The sequence below is a fragment of the Arvicanthis niloticus genome, chromosome 30 (genome assembly GCF_011762505.2).
Source record: "Arvicanthis niloticus isolate mArvNil1 chromosome 30, mArvNil1.pat.X, whole genome shotgun sequence".
In the NCBI taxonomy this organism is placed as follows: Eukaryota; Metazoa; Chordata; class Mammalia; order Rodentia; family Muridae; genus Arvicanthis; species Arvicanthis niloticus.
The window spans coordinates 9,951,605-9,972,969 of NC_133438.1; the positions used below are offsets into that span (position 1 = coordinate 9,951,605).

At 44.7% G+C, this 21,365-nt stretch overlaps 1 protein-coding gene across 1 annotated transcript; it reads right to left on the reverse strand.

Annotated features, from left to right (window-relative positions):
• Positions 1 to 1,375: 1,375 nt before the first annotated feature.
• On the reverse strand, positions 1,376 to 20,835 carry Ppp2r1a (protein phosphatase 2 scaffold subunit Aalpha). The gene is made up of 15 exons (XM_076927898.1): positions 20,545 to 20,835; positions 14,873 to 14,963; positions 12,723 to 12,823; positions 11,689 to 11,921; positions 10,914 to 11,061; positions 10,653 to 10,808; positions 8,907 to 9,021; positions 8,731 to 8,801; positions 8,163 to 8,297; positions 6,575 to 6,748; positions 6,213 to 6,273; positions 5,467 to 5,621; positions 4,709 to 4,851; positions 1,968 to 2,059; positions 1,376 to 1,831 (listed from the first exon to the last, which is right to left on the reverse strand). The coding sequence occupies exons 1-15, from the start codon at positions 20,620 to 20,622 to the stop codon at positions 1,815 to 1,817; spliced, it is 1,770 nt and encodes a 589-aa protein (XP_076784013.1). The 5' UTR covers positions 20,623 to 20,835; the 3' UTR covers positions 1,376 to 1,814.
• Between the last annotated feature and the right edge of the window lie 530 nt (positions 20,836 to 21,365).

The window sequence follows — 21,365 nt, forward strand, 5'->3', positions numbered from 1 at the left end:
ACTGGCTAATTAAAAAATTGTTTCTAACTGGGGGTAGAAGGGAGTTTTCTAATGTTTATTGGAAAATCTAAGAATTACTTTTAGAATTCTTCTGACTTGGTTGGAAGATCCAAGAATTTTTCCCAGCAGCTTTTCTAACTTCAGTGAGGAAAACCCATGAGCTAGTTTTGGAATTGTTATTAGTAGAGAGCTGGCTCAAGCAAAAAGCTAGCTGTCTCAACCAGAGAATTTTTAGAATAGCAAGAAGTTCTCTAGAGCAAAGCAGAACACGAAGAGAGAGAAGTCTAGAAAGCCATCTCAGCAGAACACAGGCCACCAGCTTGGACCCATGATTTGACTTCAAGTCATTTGTTTCACTGCTCTCAAACACCCCTTTTCTAGGAACCCCTCTCTAAGTTGAGGTTGGTCCTTGGACTCCAGTCACTGAACAGTTTCAGTGTCCAGTAAAGGCTGGCTGTTCAGTGTGAAGGGCTAAGGCTCTGTCGTACACTTCTGCCCTGGGTGAGCTACGTTAAGACTTCCCTGGCCTGAGATGGCCGCCCCTACTCCAGCCATCTGATCTATATTTCAAAGCAAGGGAGAAGGATTAAGTCTCCTTTGTGCTACATTGTTTATATTACTTCTCTCCATTTCATTTCGGCCAGAATTTAGTAACACTGCCAGATGGCTCCAGTAGAAAATGCCTTGAACTAAGGAAGTTGCATAGCCTGCTAAAAATTAGCACTTGCATATTAAAGGGAGAGCAGGAGCTAGAGAGAGGACTCAGTGGTTAAGAGTGGTTGTTGCAGGCTCACAAGTGCATATATTCCAGCTCCATGGTAACTGATGCCATATTCTGGCCTTTGGGGACCTACATACACATGGCTACACAGAAATTTAATTGAAAAAAGAAGCAAACCTGTAAAAATCAATCTTAAAAATGAAGGCAGGAAAGATATTGAGGACAAATAGTTCTGTCTTCATACAGACTTCCTACAAAAGCACTGGCAGCTGTGTCCTGAGACTCTTCACAGGGGCCTAACCAAATCTGGTAGCAGGCCTGGCTTACAGAGGTACATATGGATTCACCAGCCAAAGTGACGGCACAGCAAGTGGGGAGCTCCACACTCACAGGTGCTATACTAGTTTATGCTGCACGAACCTGAGAACTCTGCTCTGCTGGTGCCTGAAAACCTGAACTGCATCCCAGGACTCTGCCCTGAGCAGTCTCTGGACACTCTGCTGGGTCTCCTGCTGCACTCTTGCTGGACCCAAGTCCTCACTCTTGCGGTAACAGGAGGGATAGCTGCAGGAAGGTCTCCTCAGAGAAAGCAGAGAACAGGACACAAGGCAGTGGTCTTTCTTCCATTCTGATTACTAAGACTAGAGGACCAAGTATTTCTACACCTTTATTTCTCCGTGTAAAGAGTAGGGAAAGGAATAAAATAAAAATGGCACAATTGACACACACAAAAAACATGGTTGGGGTTAGGAAAGGGTGGTGGTAAGTAGATGGGGGAGGGGTCCCCATTACAGCAGCAAAAGCCAGTGACCTAGGATGCTCCCATCTCTTCCAACACGGGTAGGAACAACCAGCCCTTCTTTTCAGGCTGCTGTCCTGCCCCAACATGTACTGCCCCAGCCCCTTGGGAGGTGGACAGAGAAGTCTTCCCAGGCTACAGAGAGAAGGAACAGAACCGTGCTGGGGGAGGAGCCTGGGGTCAGACCATGCACAGGGAGTGACAGTCATTTACCCCTACCACCTCCCTAAGGGAGGCAACTTCGTGGGGTTGGAGGGTGGACACCAGAGGCTCGCACTGCTTCTTCTTCCAGCATCAGGCAAGAGAGAGAACTGGGAAAACAAGAACAATAGATCTCAGAACCACATCACATTCTCAAACCATACTGCTGAGTGCTGCCCCATTCCCAGGAGCACTCACACTGTGTAATCCACCCTTCTGCCAGAGGCTCTACACTCAGGCTCTTACCAGTCAGAGCCTCCTGGGCAAAGTACTTGACATCCACATCCTGATCCTGGGTCAGCTTCTCCAGGATGGGCTTGACTTCACTCTGCAGGGTGCTGGAAAGTGAGGGAAAAAGAAGATAAGGAGCTAAGAAGCTAGTTTGCCTCTGGTGTGTGTGTGTGTGGGGGGGTGTCCACAGACAGGAAGTGGGCTCCTGTGTGGGTTAAGTATCAAGACAGAAACACACCAAATCATAAGTCAGAATTTAGAACAAGGAAACACACAAGCATACACTTGAAAAATCCCTGAGCCCTAGGCTTAGAATCAAACAGTTAAACAAGGAAAGCTCTCAGGCTCGCACAGAACATAAGCAAGCCTAGTAAAGTAGAGTCCAGACGTCTTGAAGCTGAACAGACTCCTTTAGTGACTGAATCCATGTTCACTGAAGTACTGTATGCCTAGTATGAATGCAAAGAAACATCACTGTAGATTCTTGCCCAGATAAACTAAGACTAGAAGACAGGGCCAATAAATAGGTGCAGCAAGATCAAAGGCTTCTTGGTTTTAAGGGGCCTAGAAGTGGTATATACTCTTTATGTAAGGAAGACATGGGGGAATCTGCCTATCCTGTAAGTAACGAAGGCAGATCTCAGAGAAAGGCTGTGGAGCAACCATGAGACACACAGGCATCAAACGTTGGCAAACAGCTGCTCTATCCTCCATATAAGCACTGCCCTCATTTCTACCACCTAGAATTGTTTTGCTTTTGTTATTTGCTTGCTTTCGTTGTTGTTTTTGGGAAGAAAAATCTTACTATATAACTCTATGTGATCGCAAGCTATGTACCTCATACTGGTCTACAACTCTTGACCCTCTTGCATCAACCACTAAAGTCTCTGGGAATATAGGCAGCTGTGTATCACTGTGTCTGGCATTTTGCCTTTTCCCCCTGAATATATTCATTCATTCATTCATTCATTTATTCACTCTCTCTCTCTCTCTCTCCCCCTCCCTCCTTCCCTCTTCTCTTCTCCCATTGTGTGTATGCACACACTTATATGAGTACATGGGCACCATGTCTTCAGAAGCCAGAGCTGGGTATAATTACCCTGGAACCAGAATTAAAAGCATGTGTGATATTACGTACATATGCTGTGAGGTTGAGTCCATGTCCTCTCAAAAGCAGTTGTGCTCTTGAACATTGAACCATTATCTCTCCAGCCCCATATTAACTATTTTAAACTCAATATAATTGGCTCATTTTCCTGGTTCTAGCTTCTCCCTCAATACAAGACATCATCCATAATCATCAATGTTGCTGCTTAAAATAGGCATCTCTTATCTCATTACTGAGTGTTCTACCCTGTACCAGCATTTGGGTGATTCTCTCTTATGACTACTATATATAAGGCCACCACGTTCTCAAGGGCTGGAGGGAGGAGCAATACTGAGTACTTATGTGTCTAAAAGCAAGGGCTGGCTAAGGGTCTACATCTAGCTAAGTGCACTCTTCCGGATAAAATGCACAGCCTTCTAAGCCATTAGCAGTTCAGGCATCCTAACTGTAGCACAGTTCCCACTAGAATGATGTTCAGCAGAGTATTTCATCTATAACCTGTGCTGTCCTAACAGCCAACACTTCCGAACACCTAGTCAGATGCACCTTACCACATACTCATTGAGCCTGTGAAAATACTACTTTTAAATTAATACAAAAGCACAGGCTACCTCATTCTTGTATTTTCACGTATACTATTTTGACTAACTACCTCCCCCTGCTCCTCTCTCTACCCTACTTGCACCTCTCAGCTTCCCATACTCCCACTTGAATGTCATATGTCTTCTTCCCACATGTATTATTGGAATTCTTTATCTTCTTATATATAAGATACTCAAGGAGTTCTTTACTCAGAAACATCTCCAAACTGTCAGGTTAGCCTTCTGATACACATCTTTTCATCTACATGAAAGCTATCATATCAATGTCTTCCTTTCATGTCTTAGACGGTCTATGCCCAACCCAAGACATGAAGACATTCTACATTTTCTATATGTTTTATTCAGCATCCTGGTTCTAGGTCAAACACTAATTTGTTTATGCTGGGGCAGAAATTTCGTTTGGGTTTACCTGGGCATCCAATTGATCCAGCAATTTTCTGAAGACAGACCTGTCCATCAAACTACATTGGTACCTATAGTTCCACACACCAGAGTGCTTTGTGTACTCTAGAAAATGTTCCAGTAAGATGTGAATATCCTGTCCCTGTTCCTTGCTGTTTCTTAATTGTGTGTCAGGTAGACTTGAGCTGCATAGCTGCATAGCTTTGTTCTTTAGGATGCATGGGCTAGCTAAGCACTCTGCACTCCCAGGCTAGTTCCGACTAAAACTCTGCGGATATATAATGGTCTCATATTAAATATAAGTTCAGGGCATGAAGACTGTACAACATGTTTTCCAAAGCTTCCTGGGGCAGTATTTAATAGTTTCACTAAAAATGTTAAGTATATTTCACTACATGTATTTTTTAGTTATGAGTTTTCAACACAAGCACAGTGTTCTTTATATAATTTCATTTTCTAGTAATTTCTTGCTTTTATTCAGAACTATCATCATCTTCCTGTTTTCATTCTACTCTGGAGAAATGAATTCTTATTCTAAAACAGAGAAGACAGACTTTGTGGAGAGGAAAGAGTAGGCAAGGGTCACAAAGCATGAAAAAAATCTTCAAATATCTAAGATGTTTAGAACAACCCCCAGACCTCACCTGTTATCAAGAATGGGTCCTATCTTCTGTAGTGACTTGGCCACATTGAAGCGGACATTGGCAACTGGGTCCCCAGCCATACGAAGAACTGTAGGCAGCATGTGCTTGGTGGTGATATCCTGGCCACAGACCTCAGACAATACCTGAAGACCAGTGAACGGCAGAGGTATGATTATGCAAGGCTCACAGCTAAGTCCCCATATATCTTCTTCTGAATATGCTACCTGGGTCATCATCAAGACCCAGGAGCAGCATGGAAGGATCTAAGTCCAGAAGCATCACTCTGGGGAGAGTTAACCTTATTGCAGTTCTAAAATCCCTAACATAGTCTTCACTGGGGATGTTTCAAACTTTATATCTGGACTTCCATCATTCTCAGCATTTGAGAGTTTTGGATTTCAAACCTCTGAAATGCTTCCTTCATACAGGAGTCTCAAAATTTTAGAAGAAGAAATAAGCAAAAATGTTTACTTAAAATTGTTTCTAATCCATTCTTTAGGATTTACATGTCACTAAATAGTGTAAGAAGTAAGTAACGCCTCCCAATCTTGGATCTCTCACTATGTTATCTTGCCCCATAGAGACCTCATCAAATACTATAGATTCAAGTGCTAGCCTGCAGTACTGAGACACTTCTCTATTACCAAGTCATGTTTCTATTCCCAAGACAAACATCTGCGTAGACAAAGGGCCTTCCTCCACCTTTATTTCAGTAGCACTCCCATTCCCCAGGACCTACAGGCAGTTGGGGCACTCACATTGATGCAGAAGAGTGTAGTCATTCTGTGCAAGTAGTTAGGGTCTCCAGACATAGCTAAGACCTTGGGGATGATAGTGGCATGGGCCCACTCCTTCCCAAACTTCTCCACTAGCTTCTTAAGGTTGCTGGTGGCAGCCTCACGGATAGCATACACTGCAATGGGGACAGAGCAAGGGAGGTGATTCAAGGTAAAGGACTGACCAGGAGGGCGTAGCAGCTATTCACGTATCAGCAAATTCAGCAAAATTAGAAAATAGCATTTGCTATGTTTTATTCAGTTTCTCTTTCTCATACAGCACCTTCTAGCCACCAGAGGCAGGAACCGTTTGTCTCATTATTCAGAAGGAATGATCAAGGCTCTGCTCATGAAAACTACATCTCAAACTATTTAATGCATACTAATTAAAACTGCCTGGGAGAGAAAAACAGTAACTTTAATTTTTTTAACCATATAATAAAAAAACAAGGAACATGTTTCACAAGGGCTGAGAGGCCATGGTAAGAAGTCTTCATGTTCTGGAATGTGCATAAAGCCAAAGACGGAAAGACACCAGGTTTGGTTCAGCAGACCAAGTAAAGGATTCAAACTCAGGTCTTCTGTATCTACCCACAACCTCAACCCCAATCTACACACTCCTCTATGGTTTCCTAACGGCAACATGTAAGCACTAACAGCAGAATGTCCTAGCTTATCTGTTTGTCTTTGGGGCTAACCCACCCTGCTGTGTTGCTGGGAGAACTTACCATGATCCACTAGCCAGGCCATACACAAAGAGTTAAGTTTCTCATCAAAAAACTCCACACCCTGCAGAGATAAATGATTGGTAAGAGCTTGAGGGATGAGAGTTAGGATGGAAGGGAGGGTGGGGTCCCAGATAATCATGCAACTCTCAATCCCACCTGAGCTGCTTCTTGTTCTGACTAAACCCCATTCATCGGTTAAGAACCTAGTTCCAGAGTAGGGTCCTCCCTCCATGGGCAGCTGTCACTGCCTACAAGGGACAGCTCCTAATCCCTTGTTACAACAACACAGCCCTGTCACTGGAGATATAACTGGACCCTATACTCATCACTTCAGTGCCAATAAAACCTGGGTCCTCACTCACGAGCTGTCCAGCCAGCAGAGGCATGTACTCAATGATGGCCAGCCGCACTCGCCACTTGGCATCTTCAGCTAATTCCACGATGGCAGGAAGCAGGGACTGAGAGAGCTGTCGGATGCCAATCACTTCGTTCACACAATCCAGGTTGGAAATGATGTTCAACCGTACCTCAGGACACTTGGAAAGAAAATAGGAAGGTTGAGAGAACAGACTACATACCCTAGAAGAGTGAGAGGAGCAGGCAAGAGCTCCTTTCTGGGTATTGTCCCATAACAGAAAATATCCACCTAGACTCAAAAGTAACTGAGACTCTGCAAGTGAAATGGGAGCCACTTGATAGGCTGGAAGAAATATCCAGTGCCTGGAACACGAAGGAAAGGAGTGTTCCAGGGAGCTTACTCTCTATCATTCTTATTTCTTTTCACTGACATGGAATCTCAGACCTTGGGACACATCAGACAAATCTCTAAGGTGCCTGACTACAGGTATTGTGAACTCCGACTGACAGTCAGTATGTATCCATTCACACTCATTCCATAGGGCAGGGACATCAATGGGAATACACGAGTGGAGAAGCCCCACATTGGCCATAAAAAGCAACTTCTCTGGAAAACCCAAAATGCAGATCCAAGAGCCTTTTTTTTTTCTTGTGGTTTTAGAAACTAAATCCAGAGCTGTGAATGTTAAGACTTTTCAACTGACTTTACAAACATTTCTAAAGAATGACTTCTTGAGTAGGAATGGCCTATGAGGCATCTTTGACCCAGTCTGGGAAAAGGGGACAAATCTGCATTCACCATCATAGAATTAGCCACTGTGTAGTCTATCAAAGTACTCCATTAAAGAAGGCCAACACATGGCATCACATTAGTCTGGCTTCCCACGACCTCTGGCAACCTCTCTTATCTCTCCCTAACACTGGCTACACTTTCCTAACAGGAACATCTGTTGCAGTGACGCTTGCCCAGATTCAAAGCCAATTCCCTAAACTGTTACCACAGTGACCTCTTTTGTTCTCTAGACCACTTGCACAGGCAGGTACGGTGATCAGAATGGTTATGGCCATCAAAGCATGTAGAAGAAACAAGCCAGAGCCATTTCAACGGGACCTTCAGTGGGCCAGGAGACAAATTACAGCTGCAGCTTTAGACCACGAAAGCCAGGCCAGCAAGGCTTATCTCTCACAACAGGACCAGTTGGAATGATGCAAGAGGACTAATCATAATTTATTAATGTCACTGTATTCTAGTCTCTACAGCACCTGACGCTTTAAACCATGCCACACCTCTCCCAGTACCTACAGTTTCTGAGTAGAATTACGGGACAATTTATCCATCTGTTCCTCTCTACTGCCACACTCTGTAGGTCCCTAAGGATCACCATTGTCTTGGTCTTTGTTTATGTCATCAACACTCAGGAAACAGATGAGTACAAAATTAAGGGCACATGAAGCATTGTCTGACAAGAATGAGTGAACAAGCAGACATGTATGCCTCTCATCAACTCAGCAAAGCAGGAAGTGTGGAGTGTGGTGCCAAAATTTTATACTCTTGGACAATTTGATTGACTCAGGAAACCTTACCACTCTTACCTCATCCTTTAGCTGAGCCAAGAAGAGGGGCAAAAGGTGTTCAATGGTGTTGTCTTTGCCCAGGATGGGAGAGAGGCCCATGATGACCGAAGCCAGTGCTGACTTGACATGTTGGTTGGCATCTGACACGAGCTCCTTCGGAGAGAAGAAAGGAGGTAGACAAGGTCAGAAATCTCCTTTAATGGCAACTGGCCACATAGACAGTATCCCTGATACCCCAAGAAGACCACAGTCTTCTGCTTTTTACATAGACAGGGCATCTCAGGGCTGCATTGCACTTATTCTCAACAAGGCATTGTTTGTTATGTGAGCCCCGATCCTGAGCCAACTGCCCTATTCACCAAAACTCTGTGCATAAGGGGATTCTGGTCTCTCAGCAGTAAACACATCCCTTAGATCTTAGGGTCAGCAGCAACCCTCAGATTTTGCCTACAGCCCAATCCATGACTGTTAAACAGTTACTGTATCCCAAAAGGACTGTAAACCTTGCTTGGATCTGATTGTACCTAAAAGCAAATCTTCACCCATCTCCAGCAGTCTCAAATCCTACCATCAAACACTGTATTACCTTGATGCAGGGCAAGATCTGGGTCATGATCACATTCTCCCGGCAGTCAGCTGAGAGATTTTCACAGAACTCTGTGGGCAGGGACAGGAAGGTGCTGATGAGACCTGATGCTCTGGGCTCATTTCTGCCTCTAAGAAATCCACCCATCTAGTTGTGTTCTGGTTGCCAGCACCAACCTTTGACCTTGTGGGAGGCTGCGGCCCTCACCTCGGCCTCACAGTCCTTCATCAGGTTCTGGAAGGCAGGCACCAGATCTGTCTTGGTGATTTCAGGTCCTACTGCTTTCTGGAGCTGAACACAAAGAGAAGAAGAGCAGAACTGAAGAGTCTGGCAGCCACTCAGGGCTAGAGGCAAAAATGGAGATGAAAGCACCAGAATGAGGTTAGGACACAGCACAAGGGACATAGTCCCAACTCGACGACACGACCAACCAGTGAAGTCATCACCTCTCTGATGACTTCTTCAGAAATAGAATGAGGATTACAGAACATTCTCCATGGTATGTTTTCCATTTATTGTTTAGGTTATTTGACGTTGGATGTCCCATTACCTAAACACAGTAAGTGGTTCCTGCTTTCATCTAACATGAAAATATGTAAACATACTTGTATTTTATTAAATTGGCTACAAGAAGCTGGTATCATTTTTGCAATTAGAATGATTACAAACAGTGAAGAGGAAAGCACATGCCAGTTAACAAGGATGCAGGAAAAGAATGTAGATGACTATGCTTTAACTTGTTGGAAGAACAGTTGGGAGTAGGATGACTCTACTACTAAAATAATAAAGAAGTAAACATCTTGCAGGGCTTTATATTGCATTTATGAGTATGTTTGCTGTGTGCTATGGATAGACTATTATTTCATATCCCCTGAGCCCTGTCATCCAGCCTGCTTCCCTTGCAGATCAAAAGCCTACTTGCCTTTACTGTGGTACTAAGCCCCCCAGGCACACATACTTCTACATGGCCAGGTCTCAGACAACTCCACTAGACCCAGGAATATGTTACTTAGGGCTGAGTATTCCTTCCATGAGGAGCTCTTGCTCATGTCTGCCCCTCTGCTCACTAAATTTCAGCATCCAGTCATGAATGCTGCTGCTTACTCTGTCTCTTCTACATTCTCTGTGCAGGCTTGTCTTTGTGCTCCGACATATTTGTTATCTAGCTGCCACTTCCTCATCCTGAAGCACCACATCCTCCTTTCAATGCCATCAAGCAAACAGAACAAACAACACACTCCATTAGAACAAACTTTTTTAAATAAGATTTATTCATTATACATATATGAGTACACTGTCACTCTCTTCAGATACATCAGAAGAGGGCATTGGATTACATTACAGATGGTTGTGAACCAACATGTAGTTGCTGGGCTGGAAGAGCAGTCAGTCCTCTTAACCGATGAGGCACTTCTCCAGCCCCCATCAGCACTTTTAATTGAGGCTGACTTTTAGCCTGCTCCTTGAAAGGCCAGGAATGTGTGCAATTAACTGACTCCAGAACCTTGACCAAAAGTCGTGCTAGTAACTACGGACCTGGGAATATAGCACCAACAATACAACACTTAACTCTCAGTATAAGAAGGTGCAAGGGCGAGGAGAGTGGGGTGGTGGAGGACATGCAGTTGGCTAAGAAAATTTGGATCTCAGTACAAACAGGACTTGACCCTGATCTGACTGCTTGTGGGTGCTGACCAGTATCACTGGGGCTGTGTCTTTCTTTGGGAAGTTTACGTTTAGGAGACATGGTTTCATGGAGTTTGAACTTCCACCCAGGCCTGGCTCTGGGAGATCATTGGGTTCCTCTTTAAGACTCAGGTAGATCTGTGCTATACTTAAAAAGCATGTCAGCTCCTCCATGTTATTCCCTCCTTCCCTCAGATAGCCTCAGTGTCTACAGCTGTGGAACTATGCCAACTTACCTCTGTGAACTTGTCAGCCACCATGTATCGAACACGCCAAGACTTGTCCTCAGCAGCCTGTCGCAAGGTAGGCATCACTAAGGCCTCCAGGTCCTCCTGGGGCAGAAGCTGGGCAATATTCACACATGCCTCCACTGCCAGCAGCCGCACCGAGTCCTAGGGAAAACAGCAGGAGGGGTAGGAAAGCAGAGGCCCACTGAGCCTTAAGGGTGCACCCCTTCCTAAGCTTATTTGCATTGTGAGAGCTGATGACTGACTTACCTGCTCGTCAGAGGCCAGGTTAGAGAACATGGGAATGATCTCACTCTTGACATTGTCCAGCTCCAGTACCTTAGCAAATTCCCCCAGCTTGGAGGCAGCGGCCCGCCGCACCATGGGGGTGTCATCTGAGCACAGGTTCCTGAAGTACCTGGGATTGGATGGAGGCCCAGACTTAGAATCCTGGAAAGTACTAACAGCTGGTGTCACAGAACAGCACAGAGCACTGCTGGGTCTGCAGTAAATTCTGGTGTTGACAATGGTGACTTTGTACAACTCATGACTTCTTTGTATTCTCAGCTCTATAAATGGACCACTGGCAACAGCACGTCCCCACACAGCTAACTTGAGGTCTCTGACTGAGTACAACACAGTACTAACAACTGTTTAAAATGCGAGTGACTCACTTTCCATATCAGGAGCAATTGTCTCATTAAGAGACACAAGGGAGACTAGTGGAGACATGCAGTATGTGTCAGCAACTGAGGTGTCTAAACCCGGGGCAGGCTGCAGATAACACCAAACACTATTTGTTGTGTTGTATTCTGTTCCAAGTCCACATGTGTAACTAATGGCAGGAATAAATTTCCACGCAGGCAGACCAGGCAAATCCAGCCTTCATATATGGTGCCCAGTGATCACTGTGAAGGACCAGCCTCTTTGAGGAGCATTGAGAAGTAGGGAGACATCAAGGGCATTAGACATTAGGTCCTGAGAAGACCTAAAGGGGCTAAGGCTTAGAAGAAGGTTAGGTAAGGTGATGGGAGTGAGAACTCACTGTCGAAGTTCTGCCTTCACAGCACTGGATACTCGGGGGTAGCAAACTGAGAAGAGACCACAGGCCGAGGTGCGGGAGGTGAACCAGTCTCCACCCGCCAGCCGTTTCACCAGAGGCACAAAGTGAGCCTCTAGATCAGAAGGTGAGTGCTCATGGGAGATGGCCCGCAGGGATTCTACCGCCTTGTCTCGAACCACTGTCTCCTCCACTGTGGCCAGTGACTCAAGGGGTGGCTGTGGTAAAAACACAAGGTTAGGAACCAGTGTTTTTCTTTTGTTTCAGCTATGCAATCCTACCCCATGGCCTCACCTGAGACTCCTCTGATCTCCCCACCTGTATCCTTCTGATAAGAAGCTTCCTATAAGCATCTCTCAGGAGGCCCACGTGTGTGTAGCTCTCAATGTACAACAAACATTGATGACAGGGCTCCAACACCCATGAACTAGGTTTTAGGCAAGGCCACTGTATTTCTCACTTTTTTTTTTTTATCACTCCTTCTATGTGAGTCTTGTAAAACAGTCTTGATACTGTTCTCATTAATCAAAGAGCAGGTATTCTAGGTAGTTCATCCATCAAGTGAACCTTCCAACCCAAAATGGTAGATGATGCACCTTACCCAAACATTATAACCACAACATCTAATTGTGAATACTTATTATAGGCCAAGTGCCATATGAGGGCATATAAGTCAGCTATAAAAGGGGATTTCAGTGGGCTCCAATTTACACAGACAGGAAGGTCTGTACTCTTCAAAGTCATACCAGTAAATAATAGAACCTTGCCTGACCCAAACTTACAAAAAACTTACAGGCCAAGTGCCCCCGAGTCCCAGTGTGGTTAACTATGCAGAATGGATGGCAAGTATAGATTAAATGCCACTACTGACTTGAGTTAAAGTTACATCCAAAGGTGATCCATTTTGAGGTCATATCTAGCCTCCCTAAATCCTCTGCTTCTTGGTGACCATAGGCAGAACCACAGTTCTCACTCCAAGGTGGAGAAGAGGATGAAGAGACTCTGCAGCTTTCACTCACCAGCAGACAGTGCACATACTCAGGCCCTCCCACCAAGGTGGTGAAGGTTCCCAGCTGCTCAGCCAAGGCCAAGAGGACCTCGTCTTCATCATAGATGGTGTCTGTGGACAAAGACCAAGTCCATTAAAAACCCAAGACAAACTAGTAACCCAAGCACGGAGCAAGCAAACACCGCTCAGCTTCTTCACTGTCTTCATCCCTGTCTCCCAGCCTGCCACTCCTCCTCATCTACCTGGTGAAAGAGTAAACTCAAGCCCACATCCGGCTTTGCTGCCCCATGTGTGGGACGGCAGCTGAGCAGCACAACTACTCTAACCCCAACTTCCTCTCAACAGGGACAAAAAAGAGCACATGTGTGCAGCACAGGATGTTCAGTGGGACTTGAAATATGCAGGAACTCACTTTCATGAACTATGTCTTAAGACAGGAAATTGTTTTCTACCCTTTTGGGCTTGGTTCAGCTACTGCTTCTTGCAGATTCCAAGAAGCCCGTAGACTAGGTCAGATCCTTTTCCTGCACTCACTCTCTCCCCCTACTACAACATTAATCAAGCACCGCTACCAGGAGCTTTGATCCCCTGTGCCCAAGACTAGATTTGATGTGCTCCAGATCCTGCCAGAGCTAGAATGACATGTGAATGAATGAAATGACTGGGAAAAGAAGCATACTACCCAAACTCAAAGGCCTCTCTCTTTGAAGCCCTGACTCTGCTGAGGGAAACCCTGACCTCTGGTGGAATGTACACTCATTTGCTGTTCATCAGCTTTTTACCATTCTCCACCTTGGACTTGCCAAGCAGAGCAGCCTCAGGAGAAACCTCAACTTCACACTGTTTCAAGAACAGAAAAAAAAAAAAAAAAAAAAAAAAAAAAAAAAAAAAAAAAAAAAAAAAAAAAAAAAAAAAAAAAAAACCACCTGTTCAACATGTCCAGTCTGGGGCCTTTGTCCCTAGAAAACTAAGTTTGTGGATTTTCTCTCAAGAAACTAGCTGAGGAACTGGAGGCATGGCTCAGAGGTTAAGAGAACTGATGGTTCTTCCAGGGGTCCTGAGTCCAATTCCCAACAACTACATGGTAGGTAGCTCACAACCATCTATTTCGGGATCTGATGCCCTTTTCTGAAGAGAGTGAAAAGATGCATGCAGACATAAATAAATCTTTAAAAAATATATTTTAAAAATTAGCTAATGTTCTATACGTATGAGCTAAGAGGCCTTCAGCTTGTGATTGCTGAAACACTATTACTGTTCTGGAAATTGTCTGAGCTCAGAGCAGAAGAAACCTGACATTACTTAGAATCCAAAAGCTCAAAAATAAATCTGTATTAATCACAGTTCCTCTTGATCTTTGGTTGCCCACACTTCTAGGTTCCCACAGTTCATCCTACCTGTCACTGGACCTTCATAGGAGCCTTAGTCTTCATTTAAGTTACAGAATCACGCCACCTATCTTACCCATGGACCCTCTGAAGCAGGTGGATGTGAAATCTTGCCCAAAGTCATATCACAGGAAGTCAGAAAAGCAGAGATGTGAAATCAGACCCCAATTCTTCAAAATTAACTAATCCTGCTGACTATGGAGTCTGAGTATAAAATCTCCCTTTGTCACATCCAAACAGAAAAATCTGATGAAAATAGTCACTTCATCTTCTATGCCTCAGTTTCCTCATGTACAGATCAGCAACAGCAGCATTCCCTGCTTTAAGGTGTTGCTTTGTCACTGAGATGAATGACACTGGAGATGGGCATTTAAGAATATAGGTACCATTCTACTATATAAGGTAACTCAGTAGCACAAAATATGAGTCCAATGGACAGATGGCATGTGACAACTATGTAATAAAAGTTAATGATTACTGCTCTTTAATGCCCAAATCGACAACAAAGGGTAGAGAAGATTATCTTCATTCTAGAGATGAAAAACTAATCGACTAAACTTATCAACACTAACAACTGAAGTTGTAATTCAAGCTAGCTTCTATTGCTTTGTCTTTAGAGGACTATACTTAGGCTCCTGTATAGTAAGTATTGTTTCATGCCACTGTTGCATACGGAAGACTTACAATATATTAACGTACAGTGAGGAATCTTGATCACTTAGCAAGAAACACCCAAGTGTCCTCCCTGTACCTGGGTCTCAGGAATGCTTACCCGTAAGGAAGGGCAGGAGCTCACTTCTGGTCCGTTCAACCCCAAGGGCCAAGGCAATGGTGGAGAGCTTCTTGATGCTATTGAGACGAAGCTAATGAAAGGACAAACAAAGGGAGGAAGAAAATTAGGGATTTTGCACCCTGAGGAGTTCCACGGCCCTGAAACCATTAGGACAATCCCTGGAAAACTTGCTACTATGCATAAAGACACTCAGTCAGTGATCAGCAGTAGACAGTAAAATCCAACTAAACACTTCTGAGTTCCTAAAAAAATATTTAACATTAGCAGTGTTAGCAATGGAAGACAGAACTTCCCCTGCGTCTTTCCAAATTAGACTATATCTGCACTGAACTCTACTCCCAACTCTTCCTCTTTGCTCCATTGCCCCACTACTACAGAGAACACTGGGGAGGTGGTGGCAGGAGAGAGCAGGCAGATCTTAATTCAAGGTCATCCTTGATTCCAAACAATGTTACAGGACAGCCTCAGCTACAAGAACCTGCTTCAAAAAACAAATCAACAACCAGGACTGGTGGCTTACAGTGGCAACAGGAACTAACCATCTAATATTACCTTCAGAACAAAACAGTTGTGCATAGTGGTACACCCCTGTGATCTAAGAACTCAGAAGACTGGGACAGAAAGATTCTTGAGTTTGAGACCAGCTTGAACTACATAGCAATACCACATCAAACCACCATACCTTACTCCTACTCCTATAAGCAACACTAATTAGGGTGACTATAAGTAGAAGACTGGGAGAAGAAGGGGATCAGTAGGAGTGGCCAGGGCCAGAGAGGATCATGATCAAAACGCATCACGTAGAAGCAGGAGCATTTCATAATGAAACTCGTACTATGAATAATTAATATATGCCAAAAAAAAAAAAAAAAAAAACCCAAGACTAGTATTTACAGTTCTAACCCCCACCCCCAGTTCAGCGGGCTGACCTACAATATAAAAGTATATATATTCAGTTTCCATGTGAGCATGTGTTTTTGCTTATGTTTCTGGCTACAAGCTTCCCCCTCACTTAGACCATAACAACCAGAATGTCTCTTGCCCAAAGCCATCCAAAGAAAGCCCCATCTTCCCCATACCTTACTATCCTATAGTAGCCATAAATGATGTATTCTGATTGTAAACTATAAATACCATTTCAGAATGGCTTCCGTCACATACCCTCACATAGTGGCCAAGAAGAATGCTAACACCTTTCTATGTTTTCCTCACCCAGGCAATTACCAAATGGGGTATATAGACCTTGATTTACAGCCAGCTGGTAAAGAAGCACAAGGCCCAAGGCTTGCAACTGAAACCTGAAGGTTGGGGGACATTCTTAGATATCGGACTAGTAGAATCCAGTGCTTGTTTGCTAGTCAAGAAATCGTGCACTTTTTAGCATCATGGAGCTCTCTCGATTGTGGTGTGAGAGCAGAGAAAAAAACAAGCGGTCCGTTTCAACTACTGCATGTGCCATGTGCAGCACAAACACCAGTACTAACACCTTGTCCTTGCAAATATGAAAGAGGAAGTAGTGAGGGTGAAGATGAAAACACCCTCAATTCAGAGCATACACGGGCAGACCTCCCTTGGAACCTCAGAGGATCCAGCCCCGCTGACATCATGATTTCATATTTTTGGTGTTTAGGCAATTGAGAGGATGCATTTGCTATTTTAACTCATCCTGTTTGTAGTGATTTAATACAGCGGCCAACTGTCTGGCCAACACACACAACTGGTCTGTTTTTAAGTATTTACATGCCAGGTTCTTACTTAATTGTCTCTACCCTATCAATATATATGTGACCATGCCTCTTCATCACACAAAACTGAGACACAGAAAAGAGACACTAAGCTAGAACAGCACTGACAGATGACTCTGGCAACCTCTCTGTTTCTTTCTCTTTACAGGATGCTTTTTTTTCTATCAAGCTCCAGAGCTGTGTCAAGAATGTGATGAGATCATTTTGTGAAGACAATACCTGAGAAATTATAAACTGAATTATCCCACAGGCGAACTCTCTTAGTGGAAGGAAAAAGAAAACACAGAAGACTGAGGGAGAGGTAGAAGAGGAATAGACTCTCTATCAGCTCTCTTTTCAGGCCCCAGACAACTAGAAAGATGTCTACAAGAGACCTTGATCTTGGAAAAATATGGCTCTCGAATCAGGGGATTATAGAGTGTCTGGGCTCACAGACAGTGCTGAGAATCTGATAAAATGCTATCTTGATACCTGTACCTGAGCACAGCTGCCTGTATCTCCAGCACTTGGAAAGCTATGGCAGGAGCATTACCTGTTCCAGGTCAGCCAGGACTACAAAACAATACCTTAACTCAAAACAAACAAACAAAATGTATGTAACAAAGTTTTCATTCCATGTCACCATGTCTTTTGGAGCAGTGGAAGGACCAAAGAGGCACCAAATCTCATTTTGGTAGTAAAAAGATCTCAACACGAAGTACTAACCCCCACCCCCCAAAAAACTTATTTTCACTCGAAGTATAAAATGTGCAGAGACTATAAGGTTTAAAACACACACACACCCACACCCCTCAAATACTAACAATCCCTAGATGCTGGCAGTTAGTCTGCAGGTGCTCAGTGCACTGTTGAATACCCAGAAAAACTTGTTCTTTAAATTGCTGGTAAATGTTCCCAGCCCCACAGGCCAGTCTCTGAATCACTCACTCAACCTGTGCTCACAGCACAACAGCTGTGATGGGAAGGAACCATTATGTAAACAAACTAACATGGTTTTTATTCCAGCAAAGCTTTACTTAATAAAGCTACCGGCCTGGCTTTTACTCCAGCAAAACGTTACTTACAAAAGCTGGCTGTGGATGGATATGGTACTAAGGCTGTTATTTTGCTGACCTGTGTACTAGTTTTTCAACATCCTTGCCTCAATTTTTTTTACATGCTCGTGCCCCTCTCCCAGCTGGACTATGGGAAATGCAGGAGCCAGGGTCACAACGGATGAGCAGTGAGCAGCAGCCCTAAGGACAAGGGATGGTATCAGGGAGCAACCACCATTACATTCATAATCTTCATGGCAGTAATAATTGCATGCATCATCTACAGATTGTTCCCTGTATGCTCGGGTAGTTTATTCAAACTCTGATCTGAGGTCTTCTAGAAAAACAGGTGAGGATGCTGATGCTAAACAACAGGCACTTGATGATCCCCAAGCAGAACCTAAGCAGTCTGACTATCAGCATGGTCATTGTGGAAATACATCTAGGAGCTGGAGTCTCGCCAAGCTTCCTGTTCGTTTGCCAGCCGCTCTTTCATTCTAGTTTTGATTTTATCAACAGTGTACATTGTTTTCTTCAGGAAGATGGCACTGTGAATGTTGGAGTAAAGTGGCAGAAAGCTGCATAGCCCTGTTACCTAATTAATTCTAGGCTATGCTGTCATGCCATCTTCACCCAGCAGGACCTCTGACAGACTTCTGATCTCCAGAAACATATAATAAAATTTCATGTTGTTTTATATTAACTTTATGGTGACTCAGAATCCTGACAAAACTGGAACACTGACCAAAGCCAAAAGAGTTCCTTATTGTCTCTGGGTGAACATTTCATCCAACAGCTTCCCTCAACCTTAGCACTAAAATCTTTTTGTTTTTTAGAAGGACATTTTTGTTTCCTACAAAGGATGTCCTATAGACTGCAATCATGTTTAACAGCATTCATAACTTCAACCTACTAAAAGCAGCAACAATCTCCCAGTTGTGGCAACCAAACTGTCCCTAGATATTACTAAATATCCTTGGAGGCAAAAAACTAGAACTATAGCCATTGTGAATACTTATTCATATTCATTCATTCTCTCTCTCATATTCTCTCTCTCTCTCTCTCTCTCTCTCTCTCTCTCTCTCTCTTCTGGAATCATCTCCAACTCTTTAAACTTTACATTCTGGAAGGAGCCTACCTCAACTGGCCTAATTCCTAACCCAACTGTTTGGATGTTTCCCAGACAGAATCTGATGGCTCCTTCACAAGCAGGTACTGATTCAAATTTCAACAAGACTTTCCCATACTTACTTTAATACTGTATCCTATACTTCTCATTTTCTTCTTAATATTTTCCATAGTCAACATAATACCTATTTATCTGTGACCACTCACTCAAAGTTTAATTCCTTTAAGGCATGTTTTGTCCTTTTGCTCCCAGCTGTCTATGACTATCTAGAACACCACTCTGAAGAAATGCCCGATGAATATTTGCTGATTCACTATTTCAACATTGACAAGTCTCATCATTTTTTACATGTGGTAATATGCAGATTTAGTTCCATTTAACTGTTTCACACCTAGCCTTTGTACAGCAACCAGACTGTTTCTTTGTTGCTACAGTGCCACTATGTAGACCAAGCCTTGACACTGCCTTTGCCTCCTGAGTGCTGGGATCACTAGCATACACCACTATACCAGACTCTGGAATCCTTTATGACCCCAACAACATTCCTCATACTTTGCATATGTTTACAGAGCACATGCAAATATATTCATACAGTATGCCCAAAACAAGATTATTATTCCCATTTAACAGAAGGGGAACACGGACTGCCTGAGTCAATTAGCAAGAAGTGCAAGACCCAGGAGTGGCCGACAATGGAACCAGAGTCAGACATTAAATACATAAGACTTAACGGATAGGCCCAGAGGCTCTAAAGTTGACCTAGTGCAGCATGAACAATTCCTATATAAAAGGAAAAGCAGAAGGCCGTAGACCAGTGCCAAAATAGCCACACCTCCAAAATAATAGCTAACGTTTATGGAGCCTTTACAAACAGCCAGTTTTATTTTACTACTTTTCCTCGGCCACCGAGTGAAACCAGGGCTATTATTAGCTGGTATTTGTAGAAAACAGGAGCCAGGGGCAATGAAATAATGTGCGCACAAGGTCATTTTCAGGTGAGAGTATACGGCCTTGAGGTCGGACCTCTTTTTCAAACCCACGGAGTCCGACGACTCAGGGACCCCGGTTCATTCTTCTCCCATGAATCACAACTATTAACTCGCTTGGCAGGTCGGCTTAGGACAAGGTTGGAGGACAGGTGGGTCTGTGCACGTGACCCATCCCCAGTTATGGCTAGTGAAATCTCTGGAGAGGATACTGTCACGGCCTCCTTCCTCCTCTATTAGGAGAGCTACTCCAAAATGCAAGGCGGAGGTCGGTGAAGAACGGATAGAAATCCCGGTACCAGCCCCCCCCCAACTCGTTCCAGCTAAAACAAACAAAAACACTAAAAGCAATGGGAACGCTACCCTGGTCTCCAGAACCCCCGTGGGCTTCTCCTACACCGCAGGTCTCGCGCCTCCGCGGATTCCCTGTAGGGAGCCATTCTGAGTCGGCCGCCAATCACCGACTGGCAGGCGGCAGAGAGACCGCCACCCTATCTCGGGCCGCCCAGGCCCAGATCTGGGACGGCCGCGCGCACTCAGGTGGGACCCTCGAGGCTTGCCCTACGCTTGGCCGGGCACCCAATGAAGGCTGCCATCTCATCGAACCTTGCCATCAGGAAAAAATGAGACCTGAATTCTGATTGGCCGCGGCTTGCTTTCCGCCACTCCCGGAGAACACGGAGCCATCGCTCCCACATTCCGCGAAGATCCCTGTCCCCAATCTCCCCCACACACTCTAACGGAAGGATCCCCGCACCTGAACGTCCTCATTGCGGAGTTCATCTATGAGCACCGCAATAGGGTAGAGCGAATCGTCGCCATCGGCAGCTGCCATCTTGGCTCCCTGGCGTTTCTATCAGGCAGTGGCGAGCTCCGGGCGGAATCCGGGCTCGGGCGGGGCGGCGCCAGGGAAAGGACGCAAAGCGGACGTGGGGGCGCCCGAGCCGCGCTACAGGGGCTGTCCCGCCGCCATTGCCGCACAAGCTCGCGTCTGTTTGGTCTGAACCAACCAAGTCCCGCCTACTTCTCATTCACCATTGGCCGGACGAATCAGATGTTTTTTCCGCAGGAGGAGCGGAAGCGGAAGTGAAGTATCTTAGTGACCAAGACTGTGCCCGCCTACGTCGCTGCTAGCAACTACGGGAACAAGCAGGTCTAGCTGCCAATGAGAGTCGAGGGTGGGAGGTAGCTAAGATGGCCCCTTGGGGAGATGCGGAGAAGATTTAAACCGGAGACTTGGGAGCTGTGCGTGACGTAATGAAGGACAGGCTTGTCTGGTTGTGTTTCTGTGGCTGTTATATCGGTCTCTGTGAAGAAGGGACTCCTAAGTAGAGAGATTTGCCTTGCTTGGTTTCTAGGACGACGTTCAGGGGCTGGTGACATTCAAGGCTTTGTTAGCTTCCCCCCACCGCTTTATCCTTAAGAAATAGAGCGGCCAGAGCGAGTCCTACTTCATCCTGCTGAGGAGCTTCTAGGTAGCTAGCTAGTAAGAAATGAACCAGGTCGAAAGTATTTAAGGATGGACTCCTGCCTCATAATGAACTTGGGTGCCAAACCCTGTTACCCTCCTACAAGGCT

Coding starts and splice junctions, on each gene's coding strand:
- Ppp2r1a (XM_076927898.1), bottom strand. CDS start 20,622: ATGGCAGCTGCCGATGGCGACGATTCGCTCTACCCTATTGCGGTGCTC. Junction 11,922..12,722: donor AGTATGTGCACTGTCTGCTG/GTGAGTGAAAGC, acceptor TTTTTACCACAG/CCACCCCTTGAGTCACTGGC. Junction 6,274..6,574: donor CTCTGCTGGCTGGACAGCTC/GTGAGTGAGGAC, acceptor TTATCTCTGCAG/GGTGTGGAGTTTTTTGATGA.